The sequence below is a fragment of the Neophocaena asiaeorientalis genome, unplaced genomic scaffold, assembly GCF_003031525.2.
Source record: "Neophocaena asiaeorientalis asiaeorientalis breed wild unplaced genomic scaffold, Neophocaena_asiaeorientalis_V1.1 scaffold1136, whole genome shotgun sequence".
NCBI classification, from domain to species: Eukaryota; Metazoa; Chordata; class Mammalia; order Artiodactyla; family Phocoenidae; genus Neophocaena; species Neophocaena asiaeorientalis.
The window spans coordinates 181,893-202,170 of NW_020172368.1; the positions used below are offsets into that span (position 1 = coordinate 181,893).

General features: G+C 52.0%; 2 protein-coding genes across 3 annotated transcripts; one reads left to right on the top strand and one right to left on the bottom strand.

The window, feature by feature from the left end:
- Positions 1 to 1,403: 1,403 nt before the first annotated feature.
- Positions 1,404 to 10,243, top strand: NLE1 (notchless homolog 1). 2 transcript variants are annotated; one of them, XM_024731281.1, is made up of 13 exons: positions 1,404 to 1,516; positions 1,653 to 1,796; positions 2,776 to 2,993; positions 3,594 to 3,673; positions 4,501 to 4,577; positions 4,752 to 4,849; positions 5,204 to 5,396; positions 5,879 to 6,014; positions 6,164 to 6,210; positions 7,277 to 7,479; positions 9,017 to 9,176; positions 9,282 to 9,352; positions 9,900 to 10,243. In XM_024731281.1, the coding sequence occupies exons 1-13, from the start codon at positions 1,499 to 1,501 to the stop codon at positions 9,910 to 9,912; spliced, it is 1,458 nt and encodes a 485-aa protein (XP_024587049.1). In that variant the 5' UTR covers positions 1,404 to 1,498; the 3' UTR covers positions 9,913 to 10,243. The 2 variants fall into 2 exon arrangements, 1 of the variants encoding a protein (XP_024587049.1); XR_003001251.1 differs by lacking the exon at positions 9,900 to 10,243 and having other exon boundaries at positions 7,277 to 7,396.
- A 1,322-nt stretch (positions 10,244 to 11,565) lies between these two features.
- On the bottom strand, positions 11,566 to 18,711 carry FNDC8 (fibronectin type III domain containing 8). The gene is made up of 4 exons (XM_024731294.1): positions 18,435 to 18,711; positions 14,590 to 14,956; positions 12,544 to 12,780; positions 11,566 to 11,992 (listed from the first exon to the last, which is right to left on the bottom strand). Exons 1-4 carry the CDS (start codon positions 18,641 to 18,643, stop codon positions 11,840 to 11,842), a joined length of 966 nt encoding a protein of 321 aa, XP_024587062.1. The 5' UTR covers positions 18,644 to 18,711; the 3' UTR covers positions 11,566 to 11,839.
- Positions 18,712 to 20,278: the final 1,567 nt, after the last annotated feature.

Consider the following 20,278-nt stretch of genomic DNA (forward strand, 5'->3'; position numbering starts at 1 on the left):
GATTGAATGGATATTTAAAGCAAGACCTGAAGAATGAGGAACTGTTCCTGTATGTATTCATCAGCTCAGGCTGCCATAGCAAAATACCACAACTGGGTGGCTTAAACAACAAAAAATTTTTATTCTCACAATGCTGGAGGCTAGAAACCTCAAGGTGCCATCATTAGGGTTGGTTTCTGGTGAAACTTCACTTCCTGGCTTGTAGACAGCCACCTTCTGCGGTGTATTCACACAGCCTGCTCTCTGTGTGACAGCAAAGAGAGGTGTGGGGCAGTGGGGGGAGAGCACGCAAGAGCTGTTGTTTCTCCTCTTCTTCTTATAAGGACACCAGTCCTATCAAATTTGGATGCCATCTTTATGACCTCACGTAACCTTTATTACATCCTCATAGAGTCTATCTCCAAATACAGTCACACTGGGGTTAGGGCTTCAACATATGAATTGGGGGGTGTGTGTGCACAGGTCTGTACCAGTTCCAGAAAACAGCATGGGCAAAAGCACTTGGAAGAACTAAGAAATAGCCAGAAAGATTTGATCTTAAAGTGAGAGGAGTGGCTGGAGAGGTAAGGCTGAGTGCACCATTATAAGGAGTCTGATTTTTTCCTGCCTGTAATGGGAGCCATTGTAGGGTTTTAGGACAGAAAGTAACAGACCAGAGTTTTGGTTTGAAACGTCACTCTGGTTGCTGTGTGGAGAACGCACAGGAGGAGGCAGGGTAGAGAGAGGGAGGAAAGTGAAGAGGCTATTGTAGGGACCACGGTTGACTCAGAGCAGAGTGTGGCAGTGGAGATGGAGAGAACAGATTCTAGATAGGTTCATGAGGCAGCATTGGCAGAGCTTGAGACTCCCTGGATGCAGGGGGGAGAGAGAGCGAGAAAGAGAGAGAGAGAGAGAGGAGCTGACAGGAAGATCCCAGGTTTCCGGTAAGAGCGCTCCTGGTCCGACTCTGCTTTAGTTCCTCATCTGTAACATGGGGTGAAAAGAGTTGTGAGAATTAAATGAGTTACATATGTAAAGCACTTAGAACAATGCCTGATACATTGCTATCGTTATCATTATCGTTATTGCTCTACACTGTTGAAAACTGTAGGAATTTTTTGCTTCTGTACGCATCAAGTTGTTTTTTGTTTGTTTTTTTGCGGTACGCGGGCCTCTCACTCTTGTGGTCTACTCCCGTTGCGGACCACAGGCTCCAGACGCACAGGCTCAGCGGCCATGGCTCACGAGCCCAGCCGCTCCGCGGCATGTTGGATCTTCCCGGACCGGGGCACGAATCCGTGTTCCCTGCGTTGGCAGGTGGACTCTCAACCACTGCGCCACCAGGGAAGCCTCGCATCGAGTATGATTAATTTATTTGATCCATTTATTTGAGGCCAGGCGCGGAGCGACACTTCCCCTCCTCAACACCAGAGGGCGATGTGGCGGATTGCAGCACCGCTGGACCACGGGGGCGGCGCTCCGTCCGGCCGGAGTTTTCCCTTCCACGTGGGGACACAGGATGGCGGCGGTGGTGGCGGTGGGTGGACCTGACTGGGGGCGGGGGCGCCGCGGCTGGGCGCTCGGGCCGGGGTCCCCGAGGCCGGAGGGAGGCGGAAGTTAGGGCCCTTCGGTCCGGGCGGCGTGCATGACGCCCGCCGCGCTTGTCCACACAGGACGAGGCGGCGACGCGCGACGTGCAGCGACTGCTAGTGCAGTTCCAGGATGAGGGCGGGCAGCTGCTGGGCTCCCCATTCGACGTGCCCGTGGACATCACCCCGGACAAGCTGCAGCTCGTGTGCAACGCGCTGCTGGCCCAGGTGAGCGGCGGGCCCGGCGGAGAGCGGGCGGCGCTGCCCTGGTCGGGGACGCAGGGAATCAGGAGACCGAAGGTCTCGGGTACATCCCCACTACTCTCCCACAGGGGTGATGATAACCTGGCGGTGCCGTCTGCCTTGGGGAGGGTCGGAAGATATGATCAGTGTGAGAGCGCTTTACGCGTCCACCATCGGGAGTTCACCCGCGGAGAGAGACCGCGTTTTGAACGCATTGGGTGCATCGTAACAGTGATTCCTTGTCACAGCTCCTCATTATATTCCCATTGTCATTAATATCCCCATTTTACAGTGCTGCCTGAGACCATTCAGTTATTTGTCTGGCACTGCGCAGTAGGTGGTAGATTGGGAGTTGGAAGCCAAGTGTCAGATTCAAAACTCATGCTCTCCTAAGCCGGTGTTTATCAGAATGCTGCCCTCTATTGAGAGGTGGGAGGCTGTGTAAAAATGCAATACCTGGACCCCACCCAAGACTTACTACACCAGACCCTGGAGTGAAGCAGAGGGTCTACCTTTTTCAGTCAGCTTTTTGGATGCTTCTCACACATTATGCAGCATGGTCTGGTGGTTTAGAAAACGCTGCATAATGCTATATACTAACCCTAATCCTGGACTTTAGTTTTCTTTCTGAAGAACCTGAATTAGGCATTAGCAATAGGACGTTGCGTTAATCACTTAGTTGCTCTGAGCCTCAGTTTTTTTCATCTATCAATATTAATGCCTCCTTCCCAGGGTGGTTGTGAGATTCACATACAGGATTTTGAAGTGGTGTGTGTCTTGCAGTCGCTCTTCAAGGATTAAAAAGGTCTTGCTGAATGGGGAATGAGGCGGGTAACCCAAGCAGGGTGGCTTGAAAAGTAGGAAGCGTTGCCTGCCCACAGCTCACGGAGGGTGGGGGTCCCTGGTGGAGATGGCCTTGCCCATCCTTTGATGGGGGGTGGTTCTCTTTTCTGTTGTCCTCCAGGAGGATCCCCTGCCACTGGCTTTCTATGTCCATGATGCCGAGATCATCTCGTCTCTGGGGAGGACACTGGAGTCACAGGCGGTGGAGACAGAGAAGGTCCTTGACATCGTCTACCAGCCACAGGCTATCTTCAGGGTTCGTGCTGTGACCCGCTGCACCAGCTCCTTGGAGGGTCACAGCGAGGCAGTAATTTCTGTGGCCTTCAGCCCTACAGGAAAGTAAGGACAGCTGCAGAGTCATGGAGGAGAGTGTGGGTGCAGCTGCTGGCGGGGTTGGGGGTCCCCCAAGTTATGCTCAATGGGGCCTCCGGCTGCCCACCATAGACCCAAGCTTTGGGCTGAGGTTGCAAGTAAGGGACTTCCCCGGTGGAGTTTGGTCCCCAAAGGTCAAGGAGACCTGTCTTGGAAGAGCCCTTCCTGGACTTGACCTCAGGAGATCTGAGCTGCAAGCTCACCTCTGTCCCTTCCTAGCCATGTGACCTGGTCAAGTCATTTAACCTCTCTCTGAGTTAGTTGTTCACCTGAGAAATAGGTTTATTTGCTTCTCACAATCCTATGAGGATAGTAAGAAGCTTTAAATCTGGTTATGACTGTTGCCATTCCATTTAGGAAGGACAAGGAGAGAAATGGCTTCCTGGGGTCTTCTCCCAGATGGCATCGGTGTTATATTTCTCCTTCTCATAAGAGGAAATTCCAGTCCCAGATTCTGTTCCCAGAAGATGATTGACTAGGCAGCAGGAATGTACACGTGCGGTGTTTCCGGTGTGCCCCACCCCTTGTCCTCACTGCAGAGGTCAGGTGGCCTCTCTTCTTCCCCAGGTACCTGGCCAGTGGCTCTGGAGACACTACTGTGCGCTTCTGGGATCTCAGCACTGAGACACCACATTTCACATGCCAGGGTCAGTACCCAGTTACCCACTTAGGGGGTTTTAACGTAGTGGCGGGTGGCTGATTCACTCAGCTCTTTAGTTCCTGAGGAGGAGAGGAGGCCCAGAGCACATTCCAGCCCCTTGACATCCAGTTAGTGGCTGCCTGTTCCTAGGTAGAGACCTTACCCTTGAGCCCTGCCAGCCACTTACAAACAAGCAGAGACTGGACGGAAGAGTCAGCGTGGGGTTGTGGGCAGGGGCTAACTGCCTGGTAGCAAGCAGAACCAGGCTTAAATCCAGTCTCTGCCATAGTGGTTCTCAAACTTGAACGTGCATCAGAATCACCTGGAGGGCTTGTTAAAATATAGATTTCTGGGTCCCACCCCCAGAATTTTGTCTCCTTAGGTCTGGGGTGTGACCTGAAATTTGCGTTTCAAGTTCCCAGGCATTGCTGATGCTGCTGGCCTGGGGACCTCACACTAGCTGGGTGATCTTGTCGGTAGGCCTTGCTTCCTTTCTAAGCTTTAGTTTTCTCATCTGGAGAATGGGGTGATACATCTTGCTTTGCCCCATACTCTAGAGCTGTCATGAGAATTGTAGGACTGATGTGTGTGAAAGAACTTTATATCATGTAGCGCATAAGGAACTACTAGAAAGTGGCAGTGTTATCTGTGCGGTGATGCACGGCCCTAGCACTTGGGAAGGATTCTCCCTTTGCCTAGGAAGCCTCATCTCTTCTGTTCGATCGTTCAATTATTCAGCAGCTAGCTAAGGAGTTTCTGCAGGGTGCCAGGCATTGCTAGGCAACGGGGATAAAGAAAGGTGTGGTCCTCCTTTCTCCCCCACTGCTTTCTTAGGACACAGACACTGGGTCCTTTGCATATCCTGGTCCCCAGACGGCAAGAAGCTGGCTTCAGGCTGCAAGAATGGCCAGGTAGATGGTCAGGGTAATTAGGCAAGGATTCTGGGGCTTCCTTCCTGCGAGATGGGTCAGAATCAGGTTCTGGGGTCTTCGGGGAGGCGTGAGCGGGGGTGATGGGCGGGGGACACTTGGTGGGACCAGGGGAAGGGTGGGGAGGGTTATTTTCGATGAGCTGCTGTCCTTCAGATTCTCCTGTGGGACCCAAGCACAGGGAAGCAAGTGGGCAGGACCCTTGCCGGCCACAGCAAGTGGATCACAGCCCTGAGCTGGGAGCCCCTCCATGCGTGAGTGACACTGACAGCTGGGTGATTGAGGAGCCAGGGCTTCAAAGCCGTAGCCCTCCCCTGCTTGGTGCAGAGGAGTCTTATGTGAGAGGACAGGGTAGGCAGTCTGACTGGCAGTGACAGCGTGGCAGGCAGTGGGGAAGGTCTTCTGCACCTGTGTTGCGCGGGCGGGGCAGGGGGAGGGCGGTGGTGCTTATCATGGGGCCTGAGAGCCACCTTGCAGCGCAGCCAGATCTTGGGGTCAGGAAGCTGTCGAGACATTATCCCTGGTCTTCGCGCTGGGGATCGGGAGGCAGTGTTGGAAGACAGGCGTTGCCAGGTCAGAAGTGAGGGCATGTCCCCCTTTCTTGCCAGCAACCCCGAGTGCCGCTACGTGGCCAGCAGCTCCAAGGATGGCAGCGTGCGGGTCTGGGACACGGCTGCGGGCCGCTGTGAGCGCATCCTTACTGGGCACACACAGTCAGTCACCTGTCTCCGGTGGGGAGGGGACGGGCTTCTCTACTCCGCCTCCCAGGACCGCACCATCAAAGTCTGGAGAGCTCATGATGTAAGAGCTGGGAGAGGCCCAAAACCAGCCTGGGGAAATCTTGGGCCAGGGAGGTTGACCACTGTTTCCTGGGTGGTTGGGGAAGTGCTTTGGGAATGGGGGTCCTATGGTTTGGTGCTGCATTATAGCGGAGGTTCCAGGACCCCTTAGCATGGCCAGGCTCTGGAAATTTCCTGCTATAGGAAGCCTATTTAGGTTTATCGAACCTGCCGTATCCCAAACTTATTTGACTAGAGCCCGTTTTTTGTGACATTTCCCTTCTGTGAAACATATTTCCAGAAACAGTGCTCTGGGCTGGTACCCTTATTTTACAAATGAGGAGAGACTTGAGCCCAGAGGGGTGATTTGATTCAGATCACAGTGAATGAGGGCCCTGCTTCTGAGTCCCACAGTGCCCATCTTCTGGGGCTGATCTGAGGGGTGCATGTTCCCAGGGGTGGAGACTGCTCTGTGTGTGTCTGACCTGTCTCCCTTCACCCTAGGGCGTGCTGTGCCGGACTCTGCAAGGCCATGGCCACTGGGTGAACACCATGGCCCTCAGCACCGACTACGCCCTGCGCACGGGGGCCTTTGACCCAGCCGAGGCCTCAGTTAACGCCCAAGACCTCCGAGGGTCCTGTGAGTGAGCGGGAGGTGGCGGGGGAAGGAGCCAGTTCTCAAGCTTAACATGCGAGAGGCGGACCTAGGCTGGGGGGGTGGGTACTTGCACTTGGTGTTGAATTTTCTCATCAGCCTTGTTCCTTCTCTCCTTCGATACGTGGACACAGTGCAGGAGTTAAAGGAGAGAGCTCTGAGCCACTACACCCTCGTGCGGGTGAGTATCTGCCAGCGCCACCAGCTCTATGCGCTTCTTCTCCTCGTCCCCAAAACACTGCAGACACTCAGGCCCTTCTCCCTTCTAGCCCCAGCTCAGAACGTACCTTTTCCGGAAAGTTGTTCTGATAATCCTAGTTTACAATCCTAAAAACCATAATGTGCTGGGGCACATTTATTTCATTTTGTTTTGTTTGCTTATCTGTTTATCTGCAATCCTCAGGTACCTCTCTTTTTTATTTTATTTAGTTTCAGTAACACATTCACATGGTCTAAGGTTCAAGGAAAACAAAAAGGAGAATTCCCTGGTGGTCCAGTGGTTAGGACTCGGCGCTCTCACTGCCAAGGGCCGGGGGTTCGATCCCTGGTCGGGAACTAAGATCCTGCATGCTGCACGGCATGGCCAAAAGAATAAAAGAAATTTTTTTAAATGCAGAGAACACAAAGCAGTAGGGGCCATTTTAGATGGTGGAAAGTCTCTCATCTCTGTTGCACCTTCATCCGTGCCTTCTGGAAGCATCCAGTGCTACCAGTGTCTCGTGTCTCCTGCCAGAGACGTCATGTATACACAGACACATATATGTGTACACTACACACAGTACAGATACACACGCGTATACAAGCCCACACATAAAATCCTTCCCTTTTTTTTTTTTTTTTTTTTTTTGCGGTATGCGGGCCTCTCACTGTTGTGGCCTCTCCCGTTGCGCAGCGCAGGCTCAGCGGCCATGGTTCACGGGCCCAGCCGCTCCGCAGCATGTGGGATCTTCCCGGACCGGGGCACGAACCCGTGTCCCCTGCATCGGCAGGCGGACTCTCAACCACTCCGCCACCAGGGAAGCCCTCCTTCCCCTTTTTAACACACCACTCTGTACCTTGCTTCTTCTTGTAATTATACGTCATAGAAATGGTCCCATCCCATGTTCATGAAGTCTCCCTTTGCGGGGAGTAACCAGCCTCCTTTCTCCAGTCCTGGACTCCATGCTGGTATTGAGCAGTCAGTGGTGTGTTCGCTGCCGAGGTCAGGCTGTCCTCTCTGAGACCATGTGCGCTTTGTGCCTCCCCAGGGCCGGGGCCCAGAGAGGCTGGTGTCTGGCTCAGATGACTTCACCCTGTTCCTGTGGTCCCCGGCGGAGAACAAGAAGCCCCTGGCACGGATGACAGGGCACCAGGCCCTCATCAACCAGGTGCTCTTCTCCGCGGACTCGCGCGTCATCGCCAGCGCCTCCTTTGACAAGTCTATCAAGCTGTGGGATGGCAGGACGGGCAAGTGAGTGGCGGGCGTGGGGAGGGGAGGAGCGACACTCTTCCTCCGGAAGGAGCTTGGCTCTGACACTTCCTAGCTGTGTGGCCCTGGCAAGTGTTTGGGTTTTCTGAGCCTCTTGTTTCCTCTTCTGAATGTGCAGACCCCCTACCTCTCTGCTTTGTTACAAGGATTAAATGAGGTGGTCTGTTTAGCACCATCACTAAGTGGGCGCTGAAAATGCTAGTTGCTTTCATATCTAGGGAGAGGAAATGATGTTAAAGCTGGCCAAGGGAATTGCCTGGTGGTCCAGTGGTTAGGATTCTGTGCTCTCACTGCCAGGGATGCGATCCCTGGTCGGGGAGCTAAGATCTGGAAGCCGCACAGCACGGCCAAAAAAAAAAAAAGCTGGCCAAGGGCTGGGGATGCAGCACAAGTGTAGGTTTGTGGTCCAGTCTTTATCTGGCCCTCCTCAAAGTGAGTCAGTGCATCACCTGGGAGCTTGATGGAAATGCAGAACCTTGGACCCCATCCCAGACCTTGGGGATCAGATGACCTGCATTTTAAGGTCACCTTTCAAGTCTGAGAAGCACTGCTATGACGAGGCACAGTGCCCTTGCAGTTAGTTAGGAGGAGAGGCAGAGGCATGGGCGAGAAAAGGAGCAAGGAAACACTTGTTGAGGCCGAAGGGGCACCTATGTGTCAGTCTCCGTGTATTTTCACAACACAGCCCTGTGAAATAGATCATACAGTTTCTTTTGTTTCTTTTTTTTTTTTTGGCTGCGTTGGGTCTTCATTGCTGCACGTGGGCTTTCTCTAGTTGTGGCGAGTGGGGGCTACTCTTGGTTGCGGTGCGTGGGCTTCTCGTTGCAGTGGCTTCTCGTGTTATGGAGCATGGGCTCTAGGCGTGCGGGCTTCAGTAGTTGTGGCTCACGGGCTCAGTAGTTGTGGCTCTCAGGCTGCAGAGCACAGTCTCAGTAGTTGTGGCTCACGAGCTTAGTTGCTCTGCAGCATGTGGGATCTTCGCGGACCAGGGCTCAAACCTGTGTCCCCTGCATTGGCAGGTGGATTCTTAACCACTGCGCCGCCAGGGAAGCCCTGGTTTCTTTTTAAGATAAGGAAACTGAGTCTCAGAGAGGCCCAACGACTTGCACCAGCAGACACAGCCAGTCTGTCCCGACCAGGTTCCAAGTGGGCCTGCCCACTGTTTCTCCATGCCACCTGTCAGCAGGCACCTGTCATGGTGGTTGGGGGAGGGTGGTGTCGTGCAGATGGGCTAAGCAGACGGCTGCATTGGATTCTGAGGCTTGCAAAGTTGAGCAGGTATGGAGGCCTGGCAAGAAGCATTCTAGAAGCAACTCATTTGGAGAAGTTTTACAGCATCGTAATGACTGGTAAAGATTAAATTGCTCTGGGGTGGGGACCAGACAGTGAGATTTTGTAAAAGTTCCCAGGTAAACCTGACACACAGCCAAGGTTGAGAACCACCGCTGTGGGCATAGAGGACCCTTCAGGCGTGTTTGAAGATCTCATATCCATCCTTATCTTCCTTCCCCTGGCCCAGGTACCTGGCCTCCCTGCGTGGCCATGTGGCTGCCGTGTACCAGATTGCATGGTCGGCTGACAGCCGGCTCTTGGTCAGTGGCAGCAGTGACAGCACACTGAAGGTGTGGGATGTGAAGGCCCAGAAGCTGGCCACAGACCTGCCAGGCCATGCGGATGAGGTGCGGCCAACCCTCGTGGGCAAGTGGTTGAGAGGGAATTGAAGCCTGGCCCTCCTCCCCACCCTCCTCACTGTGCCACCGTCCCCCTCCCCCTCCTCCCTTCAGGTATATGCTGTCGACTGGAGTCCAGATGGCCAGAGAGTGGCAAGTGGTGGAAAGGACAAATGCCTCCGGATGTGAGTTTGGGGGAGGTGGCGGCTCTCCTGCCCTTTGTGACCGTCCCCTGTGGTGTAGAGTTCCAAGGGCTCTCCAGGTGCCCACACTGTCCCGAGACAGTAGCCTCCGGCGTGAGGCGGTAGTTCGTAGCACACGGGATTTTGGAGTCCTGTGACCTAGGTCAAATCCTTGTTCTGCCTTTCATTGTGCAGTCGTGGAGAGCTTGGTCCACCTGTCTCCTGGGACTTACCAGGAGACAGGAGGATCAAAGATAGGTGAATACACTTTGGATCCTGAGGGTCGTGTACTTGTAAAGGATTGCCACTGTTTGTCACTGGACCGGCTTGGTGGGCATCGCAGGGGCCAGGCCCCTGGATGAGGTCCTGGCCGAGGCAGTGGTGGGCGCCTGGCCTAAGTTCGGGTGGCCGGAGCAGGGACAGTAGCCGGGGCAGGGGGAGTAGACCCAGGGGGGACCACAAGCTCTCCCCCTAGTGGGCTTCTGGGATTGTATGGTGCCTCCCTTTCCCGAGGTGGCATCCCCATCCTGTTCCGTCCCTCTCTCCACAGATGGAGGAGATGAGAAATCCCAAGGATCCCCACCTGGACTCAGCCTCTGCCAGCTGCCTGCCCTGATGGAGATCAAAGGCCGGGGTGATGACCTTGAGAATGAGCGTGGCCTGCCGTCCTCGGACAGACCCCAGTAGCGTCCCTCCCCAGAGCAGGAGGTCGAAGGTCGCGGGAGGTTCTCACTGAGCTCAGCCCTTGGCCATCACTTGGTAGCTCGCTGATGCCAGCACAGGGGAGGCCGAGCGATGACTGGCCCTTACTGCTGCCCCTGCCTCCTTTCCTAAATTCTGTCTATTTAGGGTCAGACCCCAGATTCTGTGACCAAATAAATAACTTATAGTTTGTGTGTTTGGGTTATGATTTCTTGTCCCAGGTTCTCAGGGCTTTACTGAGGACTATGCTAAGTTAGCTTGTCTAGCCCCTCCCTCTGGGCTGCACCAAAACCATGCTGATCAGGAAGTTGCCTTTCCCCTCTTCCCACCGTGCCTACGAGGGAGAGCCCAGCTGAGGCTGGGGAGATGGGCTGAAGCCAGTATGTTAGTGGCCAGAGGATGATGTCAGGCTGTGTTGTCCATCCTGCTGGCACCAGCCACATGAAGATGTTTGCATTAACTAGAATTCAGTCCAGTTAGAAATGCAGTTGTCACACTAGCTCAGGGCTACTTACTGATTTGGACAGCACAGATAGAGGACACTTTGACCACCACAAAGACTTATGCTGGTCAGTGCTGCTCTGGGGTGCTTTCCTTGGCCTCAGACAGCCCCGCTGGGCTCTCGCAGCACAGAGAGGAAGGCAGCGGCTGTCCCGGAGGGTTCCCTCTAACAGGCCGTGCAGTGGTGGGAGCTCTGGAGGAAGCGGGGGTGGTGTAATGGGGAGGATGGTTCTCTGCCCTGTGAAGACTCACATAGTGAAGGGAATCCCCACCAGGACATCCTCAAACCTTTGGCGGAGATCTTGCCCTCCGTGCGTCTTGCGTCCACTTTCTCTCCCAATACCAAGGTGCATCTACTCAGGTTGGCTTCCAAACCATCCTTGTATGGACCGCTCAGGGCCACAGCACTTCTGACATCCTGCTCCTTCTTACCCTCCCCCACCCCATCTGTGCTGTTAAATCATCGCCTGGCTGTGGTTCTTGGCTTCCACCTGGCCCGTCTCTGCAGGGGGGCTGCGTGAGGGGCCGAGGGAGGCAGCGGGCTCTGAGGTCCTACTCGGTGCCAGGCACTGTTCTGTGCTCTCACGTGACCCTCACAGTAACCCTGCAGCCGAACCTGGAAGGGTCAGACCACGTCCCCATGTTTTTGATGAGGAAATTGAGCCCGAGAAGCTTAAGTGGTTTGCCTGTACCCTTACATCCAGGAAGAGACAGAATTAAGTCAGACCCTACCCCCAAAGCTTGTGCACTTTGCATCATGTCCCCCGGAGCTCAAGTCTGAGGCTGACAGTGTGCGGGCTGTCGCTACCTCTGTCCAACATTGCTATTTTTCCTGGTGTATGTTTCAATCTTTGAGGACCATCTCCTCCTCCCATGGGGAAAGGGTGATGTTGTCATCTCATTGCCCCATCCCCTGACCCACCTGGACTCTTGGTCCTGGCAGAAGCCAGGAGGGTGGGTGGCAGCAGCCCAACTGAGGCTGTCGGCGGCATGAAACAATTCCAAGGTGCTGGGTGACCTGCAGGTTTTAATGAGGGACCTGGACCGGCCCAGATCTGGGGAAGGAAGCCTAGCAGCTATGGGCAGTGGAGGCTGATCTGACCTGGCCTGGCCTGTGGTGTCTCCAGGTGAATGGAGCTCCCATCTGGCCTCAGCCCCAGGCCCGGGACCAGCAGGGTGGTCAGCAGTTCCCTGGCCTGATGCTGCTGGTACATTCCATGGTTCCGGTTCCTAAGGGCCCTGGGCCGAAGCTGAAAGTAGTTAAGGGGCTTCCTGGGGCCCTCCCCCTTAGTAGGGAAAGAGGTATTCCAGATCTTCTAGCCTCCGCATGTCCTCCAACCCCATGGATATGGTTTTCCGCTGCGGTTTCTTGCGCTGCACGGTGATCTGGATAGGATTGTTCTCGGGGAAGCTGGTCAAGTCTGTATCAACGGTTGCAAACTGAAATAAACCAAAAAGTCCTCAGAACTCCTGACCCTGAGCTCACCTCTTCGACTCTGCCACCCCCTCGTTTGTCTGCTAAATGGAGCCTCCGACAGCCTTACCAACCTATTCATTGACACCAGGAACAGGAAGAGGCATGATTCAAACCTGTGCCTCCCCAGTTGTGTGCTGTCTTTACTGGGGCCTTTCCTGCCCACCCCCAGGCTGTTCCTTCTTTGTCCCGCTTTAGACTCTTCCCTCTCTTACCCTCAATGCCCTTGACTTCCTGACCCACTCACAATTATTGATACTAAGTTGAAGAATCCAGAAACCAATGGCTTTGGGAGACTTTCGTTAGAGATGAATGAAAAGATCAATTTGCATTCCCAGTGGGCCCCAAAGTGGCTGAACCCTGAACCCTCCCAGAGGAGAGTGGCCTGGAATTGAGGCTTATTTGCCCAGGGAGAAGGAGAGCCAGCAGGAGGACGAGTCGTGGGGATATAGGGGTGTTCCCAACCTCCAAAACTCCTGGTCCACACCCCTCGGGCCTGCCTTCTCCCAGGGCTCACTTTGTAGGGCTTGCACCACTTCCCCACCCCAGCGGTGTTGGCTGCGCGGACAGTCAGGCAGTAACTCGTGTTAGTCTTCAGATTCATCAGCTTGACGGTGGTGCTCAAGATCTTATCGAAGATCCATGGGTGATTCTTTGCCTTGGGCATCTCACTATCATTTTTCCTGACCACCTCCTGCAACAGGACCTGGTAGAAACTGACCCGCTGCTTGCCTGGGGTGTAGGTCCAGGAAATCTAGGGGAAGAGAACCCCCGAGCCTTCCTCAGACCTGGCCTGGCCTGGCCTCCCCTCACCACCCCGCCACCCCTCACAACGTGGGTCAGAAGACCCCACTCCCATCCCTGCTCCTGCTGGAGCTGAGGTAGAGCTGATGGAAAGTGTTAGGCACTCCCAACACTAAATATGGCCCCACCAGCCCAAAGCATGAGCAACTCTCCCTGGGCAACCTCACCAACCTCAGAGTGTACCCTCACTCCATATTCTAGACTGTGTGTCAGTTGAAAGGGACCTTAGCCATCATCTCGTCCACCTCACTCATTGCAGATGGGGTTACAGGTTCAGAGAGAGCAAGTAGCTGGCCCGTGGTCACACAGCAGTTAAGTGGCAGAGCCAAGGTTCAAACCAATAGCTCCAGAGTCCATACACTTTGTACTACAACAGTGGTTGCCAAGCCAGGATCTCAGAGAGTTTTTATAACACTGCAGATTCCTGGCCCTGCTGTCACCTGTCTTGTCTCCCATTTCCAGTTTCTCCTCTAACTAGGCTAGTGGTTCTCAAACTCTGGTGTGCATCAGAATACCCCAGAGGACTTATTCAAACAAAGACCGCTGGGGACTCCCCTGGTGGCACAGTGGTTAAGAATCCGCCTGCCAATGCAGGGGACACGGGTTCGATCCTTGATCTGGGAAGATCCCACATGCTGCAGAGCAACTAAGCCCCTGTGCCACAACTACTGAGCCTGCGCCCTAGAGCCCGTGAGCCACAACTACTGAAACTCATGCTCTGCAACAAGAGAAGCCACCACAATGAGAAGCCCGTGCACCACAATGAAGAGGAGCCCCCGCTCACTGCAACTAGAGAATGCCTGCGCACAGCAACGAAGACCCAACGGAGCCAAAAATAAAATAAATAAATAAATTTGTAAAAAAAGAAACAAAAACACAGACCGCTGGCCCCTGCCCCCAGTTTCTGATTCAGGAGGCCCAAGTAGGGGGTAGGGAAAGCGAGAATTTAAATTTCTAATAAGTTGCCATATGATGCTGATGCTACTGGCGGTCTAGGGACCACACTGAGAAACACTGCTCTAGGCCATCCAACAATGGGACTTCCAGATTCAGCTTCCAAAATATAGCTCAAATTGCATCTATCACCTGATATAAAGCTTTGCAAAAAGCTAATCGTTACTGCTTACTGAAAAACCTATAACGTAGCGTAATGTTAAAGGACCTCTGGAAAGTGACCCCAGACTAACTCCTGCTATCTTCCCTCCCTGTATCTAGAACAGTGCTACTCGACATGTGGTCCATGGGCCATCAACACCACCTGGGAATGTTAGCAGTGCAGAGTCTCAGGCCCCACCCTAGACCTACTGAATCAGAACCTCTAGGGTTGAAGCCCAGGAATCTTATCGGTTTGATGATCAGATCCGCAGGCACAGGGAAGTATGAGAAGCCCTGGATTGGACCTAGGTGTTTCCTTCCATACTTTCCCACCTGTGAGCCTCTGCTAGTGTCAGCCCTCCACGGAATGCCTTTCCCCATCTCTAGATGTTTAAATCCAACCTCTGTGTCCCAGCTCAAATGTTACTAAATGCCACCAAAGCTTATTTCTGCACCTGGAAGTAATATTCCTTTCTCTCTGAATCCCTATTGGCACTTGATCTGAACTTTTCCTACAGCATTGAGCCCTCTCTATCTTGTTGCTGGAGTCCTTGAGGTCGGGATGCAGGCATCTTCACACTCCCCGGTGAGCTCAGCTCAGTGCCTGGCACGTTGGGGGCAGCCATTAAGCCTTTACCAAATGCACAAGGAGGGGAAAACGCACCACAGCCATGGAACCGCTGACCGTGTGTTCATAGATGAAGGGCGCCTCCGGCACATCCAGGACCACAGAGGACTCTGAGGGCGTTGAGGAGGTGTCTGTGTCCACCTCAGGGTTATCAAGGTCCAGCAGGCCACAAGGGGCTATTTGGGACTTGGACTGGGGGCAGAGGGCCAGGTCCCCCTTTTCGGTACTCTTGTCCATCGAGGAGAAGCTGAGTTTGTTCAGCTCGCCCTCCAGCATCCCTGCAAAGAAGCTGCTACTGGGCTGGGTCACGGCCAATTTGATGGGATTCAACAAAGTGGATGACATGGGGGAGATGCTGGTGTCATCGGAGCTGCATTCAGAATCCTCCATTGGCATCTGCTTCCTGGAGTGGGAGGGGAGACAGGTGAGACAGACGATGGAGGCCACCCCGGCCCCTGCTGCCTGGAAGCTCCTGGCGGGCAGGCCTTGGGCACAACTTACCCAGCGCCCCCAGCTGCTTCTGAGCAGCTCAGAACATTCTTGCTCTGCAGCAGTGCATCAAACTTGCGAGGACACTTACTAGTGAAAAATGCATATTCCTGGTCCTTGGTCCCCAGATGGAATGGGACTGGGGAAGCTGCTAAAGCATCTTTAATAGGATCCTCAGATGATTCTGATGTAAGTGTTCTGAGAACCACATTTTTAGAAACACTGCTGAAACTTTAAGTCCTTCCTCCAAAGTGGGGTGCAAACACCCCAGGGAATGGCCATAATGATCTACCGGGATATGGAAAAATATCTAAAAGTATCTAAAAGAAAAATAATAAGTTTTATTAATATTTATTCACTATTGTTTATTATGTAATTACTAATTTATTTACTTAGGTTTTATAACATTTAACAATATGTATTAATATATAGCATGTAAAAATTAACAGTACAGATAAATATATATATATTGGGATGAATTCTCAAAAACTTTCTTCTTCCATTCTAAATTTTTTAAATTATGAAAGCTTTCAGACACACGCCAAGATATCAAGAGTAATATATTAATGGGGATGTAATGTACAAAATGGTGGCTATAATTAACAATATTGTATTGCATATTTGAAAGTTGCTAAGAGATTAGATCTTAAGAGTTCTCATCACACACACAAAAAATTTGTAACTGTGGTGATGGATGTTAACTACGCTTACTAAGGTAATGATTTAACAATATATACAATTATCAAATCATGTTGTACACCTTAAACTAATGCATTGTTAAAATTCAATTGTGTCTCAATAAAACTGGAAATGAACGTACTATAATATATTAAGCTTCCATTTAGCCACCATCCAGCCCAGCTCAGAACTAAATCTTTTTTTTTTTTTTTTGGGTCCGCGGGCCTCTCACTGTTGTGGCCTCTCCCGTTGCGGAGCACAGGCCCCAGACAAGGATCCTCCCGGACCGGGGCACGAACCCGTATCCCCAGCATCGGCAGGCGGACTCTCAACTGCTGCACCACCAGGGAAGCCCAGAACTAAATCTTTATCAGTGCAGTTAAAGGCCCCTGTATACTTCACTCCTCCACCTCTCTCCTCATCCTCCCACTCAGAGGTAGCTTGTGCAGTAAATTTAAAATTTTGTATTTATTATTCCCCATGTGTTTTTATAGGTTTGTTACATTCATATGTTATTAGTTTGCATATTTTTAAACTTTATATAAATAAATGTTATCATTCAGTACATACCCATTTGCAGCTTGCTGTTTTTTACTTAAAACATTGTATATTTTAGATTAATCTGCTCTGGTTCAATCATTTTAACCGCTGTATGTTTTCTAGTACATGGATATTTGTATTCTAACCAATTCTTTGCTATTACAAAGAAAAACCTTGTACATATTTCCCTGCTCTTTAAAAGGTTTTGCTGTTGAAGTACAGAATCCAAAACATTTGGTTTTCAAATCTTTTTTTTCTCTTAAGCCAAAGTAAGAAATACGTATTTCTTGGCAAGCTAGTATACTCATACATACACATGTAACTAAAATGTTTCACAAACCAATCCTTACTCTATGTGTGATGTGCTTTGAAATTTTCAATTCTATTTTATTTCATTTTTGTAATACTGGTCTCCACCAACCAGAATGAGTTCCTGACCCACTCATGGGTCACAACTCTCAGTCTGAAGAACCCTGTCTAGAGAGAGCGGTCACAAGGCCTTTGGGGACCAAGCACCTTGACCAAGGTCACACGATAAGTCCATGGCAGAGTTGGAACCAGAACCCAGATCTCCTGGGCCCCATGCTACACAGCTCCCATCTGCCCCGTGTGCTTTCTGGCTCCCCTCCACTGCTTTGTCCCCCTTCTCCCTGGGCTGCTCTAGCCAGATCCAGCAACCTACACACACCCTTACATCCCTTATGCCAGGACAGCCTCCAGCTTCATGGTTGGTTGATCAAGGCCAAATTTTTCCTCCTTGAGTTCCAGTCCCATCAACCTCTCCCTGAGAAATCCTGATCAGCCCAAACCTCCTACGTTAGCCCTTGGTGGATGCTTGGAATAGATGATTCCCCCACCAAGGCCCTTTATAGGCTGAAGAGTCTGGGTATGGATGTCAGTTTTACTATAGATTGTCTTAATGCATCTCTATTTTAGACTTACTGACTGGAAACACCAGTGCTGAAGGGGCGTGGAAGGCAGCCTTAGTGATCTTCACAGTAGCCCTGCTGGATGGTGTTGGCCCCATTTTACAAATGAGGGACCGAGGGTCCCTGATCTTATTTAACTTGTCTATGGCTCTATATCTAAATGGTAGAACTTGGATTTAAACTTGGGCTCCTAGCCCAAGACTTTCGCCCCATACCAGGAAGTTTCCTACAAGCATCCATCACTTTAGCCATACCTGCTTACTTACAGGTCCCTTAGGGAGTGGACACCATATCCCTTTCATATAATCAGGACCCCTTCTTCAGAAATTATTAAGAATTTCAGGACAGTGACATCTGAGCATTAAACTAAGCACAGGGCACTTCTAAGTGTTGGGCTGTGTGTGACTGCCCAGGTCACACACGCATGAAACTTCCCGGCAGACAGTTCCCTCAGTCCACATCAACCCACACCACCATCCCTCCACTGGCTAATTCCTTCCCTTCCTATGAGAGTCACCTCCTCCATGAAGCCTCCCTTAACTTCACCTCCTCCCAAGCTACACTAAGCCTCCTCTGGTTCCTCCAGTTGTCCCGTCATAGCGCAGACCATGCTGTAATATTCTCAGTTCTTGCCTGAGAGCCCCCCAACACACAAACACACGCACACACACATACATGCACACACACACACACACACCTCAGGCTGGGAACTCCTTGAAGGCAGAGACAGTGCTTTCTGGCTCTGCATTCTCAGAACTTAACCTTGGGCCAGATACCTTGTAAGTGCTCAAAGACTTTTGTGAAATGAAGTAAAAGAAACCCAGAATCACTGAGGAGGAACAGCAAACCTCAATCTGAAGGCAGGCAGGCTACTGGGGGCACATAACCAGGCAGGTGAAGGTACAATAGGGAGGATGAGGCAAAGGAGCCGTGGGGAGTGGAGGGGGCAGGGGGTCTGTGTGGGGGTGATGAGGACAAAGCAGGATGACAAGGACAAAGCAGGATGACAAGCACTGCCAGGAAATCTCTGACTAACCCTGGAAGGCCTCCCAGAGGCGGAGGACGGCATGCCTCCAAGAACCTGATCAGAGGTCAGGACTCCATAGGCAACCTGCACACATGCTCTTCTCCGGGAGTCGTGACTGTGATAAGTCAAGGAAGTACTGCCTCTTCAAGCCCCTCTTCCCACCCCCACCCCCCAGGTCTGGTTTTAGAAAGGAGAAAAGGACCAGACTTGTGTCTTACGGTAGATGGATGGCACCTTCCTCCAAGAAGTTAACCAAACTGCCCCCTGAGGAAAATGGGAGTCCTTTGGTAGTGACGCTCCTGTTCATAGACTTGGGGTTTGGAAAGGGCTTGGACATTTGATTGAGTGCGTTCAAAACTTTGAGGGTTTCCTTCTTCAGCGTGGTCTCCTCCCCATCTCCCAGTTTGTAGAGTGTCTCTGATGCCATCTACCTTGTTTGGGACCACAGCCGTCACCATGCAGGACTACCAAGCTGACAGGAAACAGAGAGAAACTGGAGGCAGAAGACACACCCTTAGTTTGGGTGGGATGGGAGTGCAATGAGCTGACTTCATAATCATCAGAGAGTGTAACAATTAGGGGCTAGCCTCCCCCTTGATCTGAGGCTGCTGCTGCCCAGGGCCAATGTCAGGAGTGGGTAGAGTCAAGGAAGAGACTACAACACCCCTTGGGCTAAGGCTGTGTGGTTACAGCAGCCCTGCCCTTCTCTGAAAATCTCGGAATGCTCACCACCGGTGCCCTTCGGACCTGCCCTAGGAAGGAGGAGATTGATGGTGATACAAAGGCACCTGGGCATGGAGGGAGGCAGGCAGTACTGGACTGGGCCTCTGGGAGTGGGGAACTTTGTCTATAGAATCCTGAGACTCTATATCCAGAAATCCTAGGCAGCAAACCCACTTCGTCCAGTTGTGTAGGCACAGGGAAAGCCCAGATGGTTCATGAGGTTCATAGCTCACATACACCCAGGTTTTACTGCTGGAATTCTAAATTCTGCCACACCCTCACCCCAAGAGTCATCATGTGTTGAGTGACAATGGTGGGTGCTGCAGAGGCATACAGAAATGGGCCAGACGTTGTGTTGTTTCTTTTTCTCAAGGAAACCATGTCACAGTAGGGGGACTTCCCTGGTGGTCCAGTGGCTAAGACTCTATGTTCCCAATGCAGGGGGCCCAGGTTCAATCCCTGGTCAGGGAACTAGATCCCACATGCCTCAATGAAGATCCTGCGTGCAAACTAAGACCCGGTGCAGCCTAAATATAAAATAAATAAATAAATATTTTTTTTAAATGAAAAAAAAACATGTCATAGTAGGAAAACATACTTCGGGGGATGGGGACGGGGGCGCTGTTAAAACAGCACTAGCTTTGACCTACATGTGGTTTTGTCTACTCGAAGTCCAGCTCTGCCCTTACAGGCTGTGAAACCTTTGGCAAATGACTTCACCTCTTTGCACCTCAGTTTCCTCATCTGTAAAATAAGAATAAACATAGCACCTACCTTACTGGATTGTGAGGAGATAACCCTGTAAAGTTGTTTTCTTTCTTCCAGAGGATGAGGTCAAGCAAAGGACACTTAAAAATACCAAATTGGGATTTCCCTGGTGGCGTCGTGGATAAAACTGCGCTCCCAATGCAGGGGGCCCAGGTTCCATCCCTGGTCAGGAAACTAAATCCCACATGCATGCCACAACTAAGAGTTTATTGGAAAATAGAGAAGCAGATGCCCTCTCTGTGCTCTGCTGCTTTTTAGCACCCATCAAACGATCGGTAATTATCTGATTTATTTGATTTCCTCTTTCCTGGTCTTCCCTCACTAACAAGTACGTCCCTGAGCGTAGGGATGGTCCGTCCGATCGAACGTTCTGGCCCAGTGTTCAGAACAGAAGGCTGCACCTGGGAGGTCTGCAGGGAGGCGAGATCGGGTAGAAGGCAGAGACGCACGCGGGCGCAGGGTGGCAGATCTGGGCGCGGTGGCCTCGGCGCAGGGACGCCCGGCTCGCGCATCCGGCCCGTGGCCAGCAGGTGGCGCCGCAGGCCGGGCCCCGGAGCCTGGAAGCCGGAAG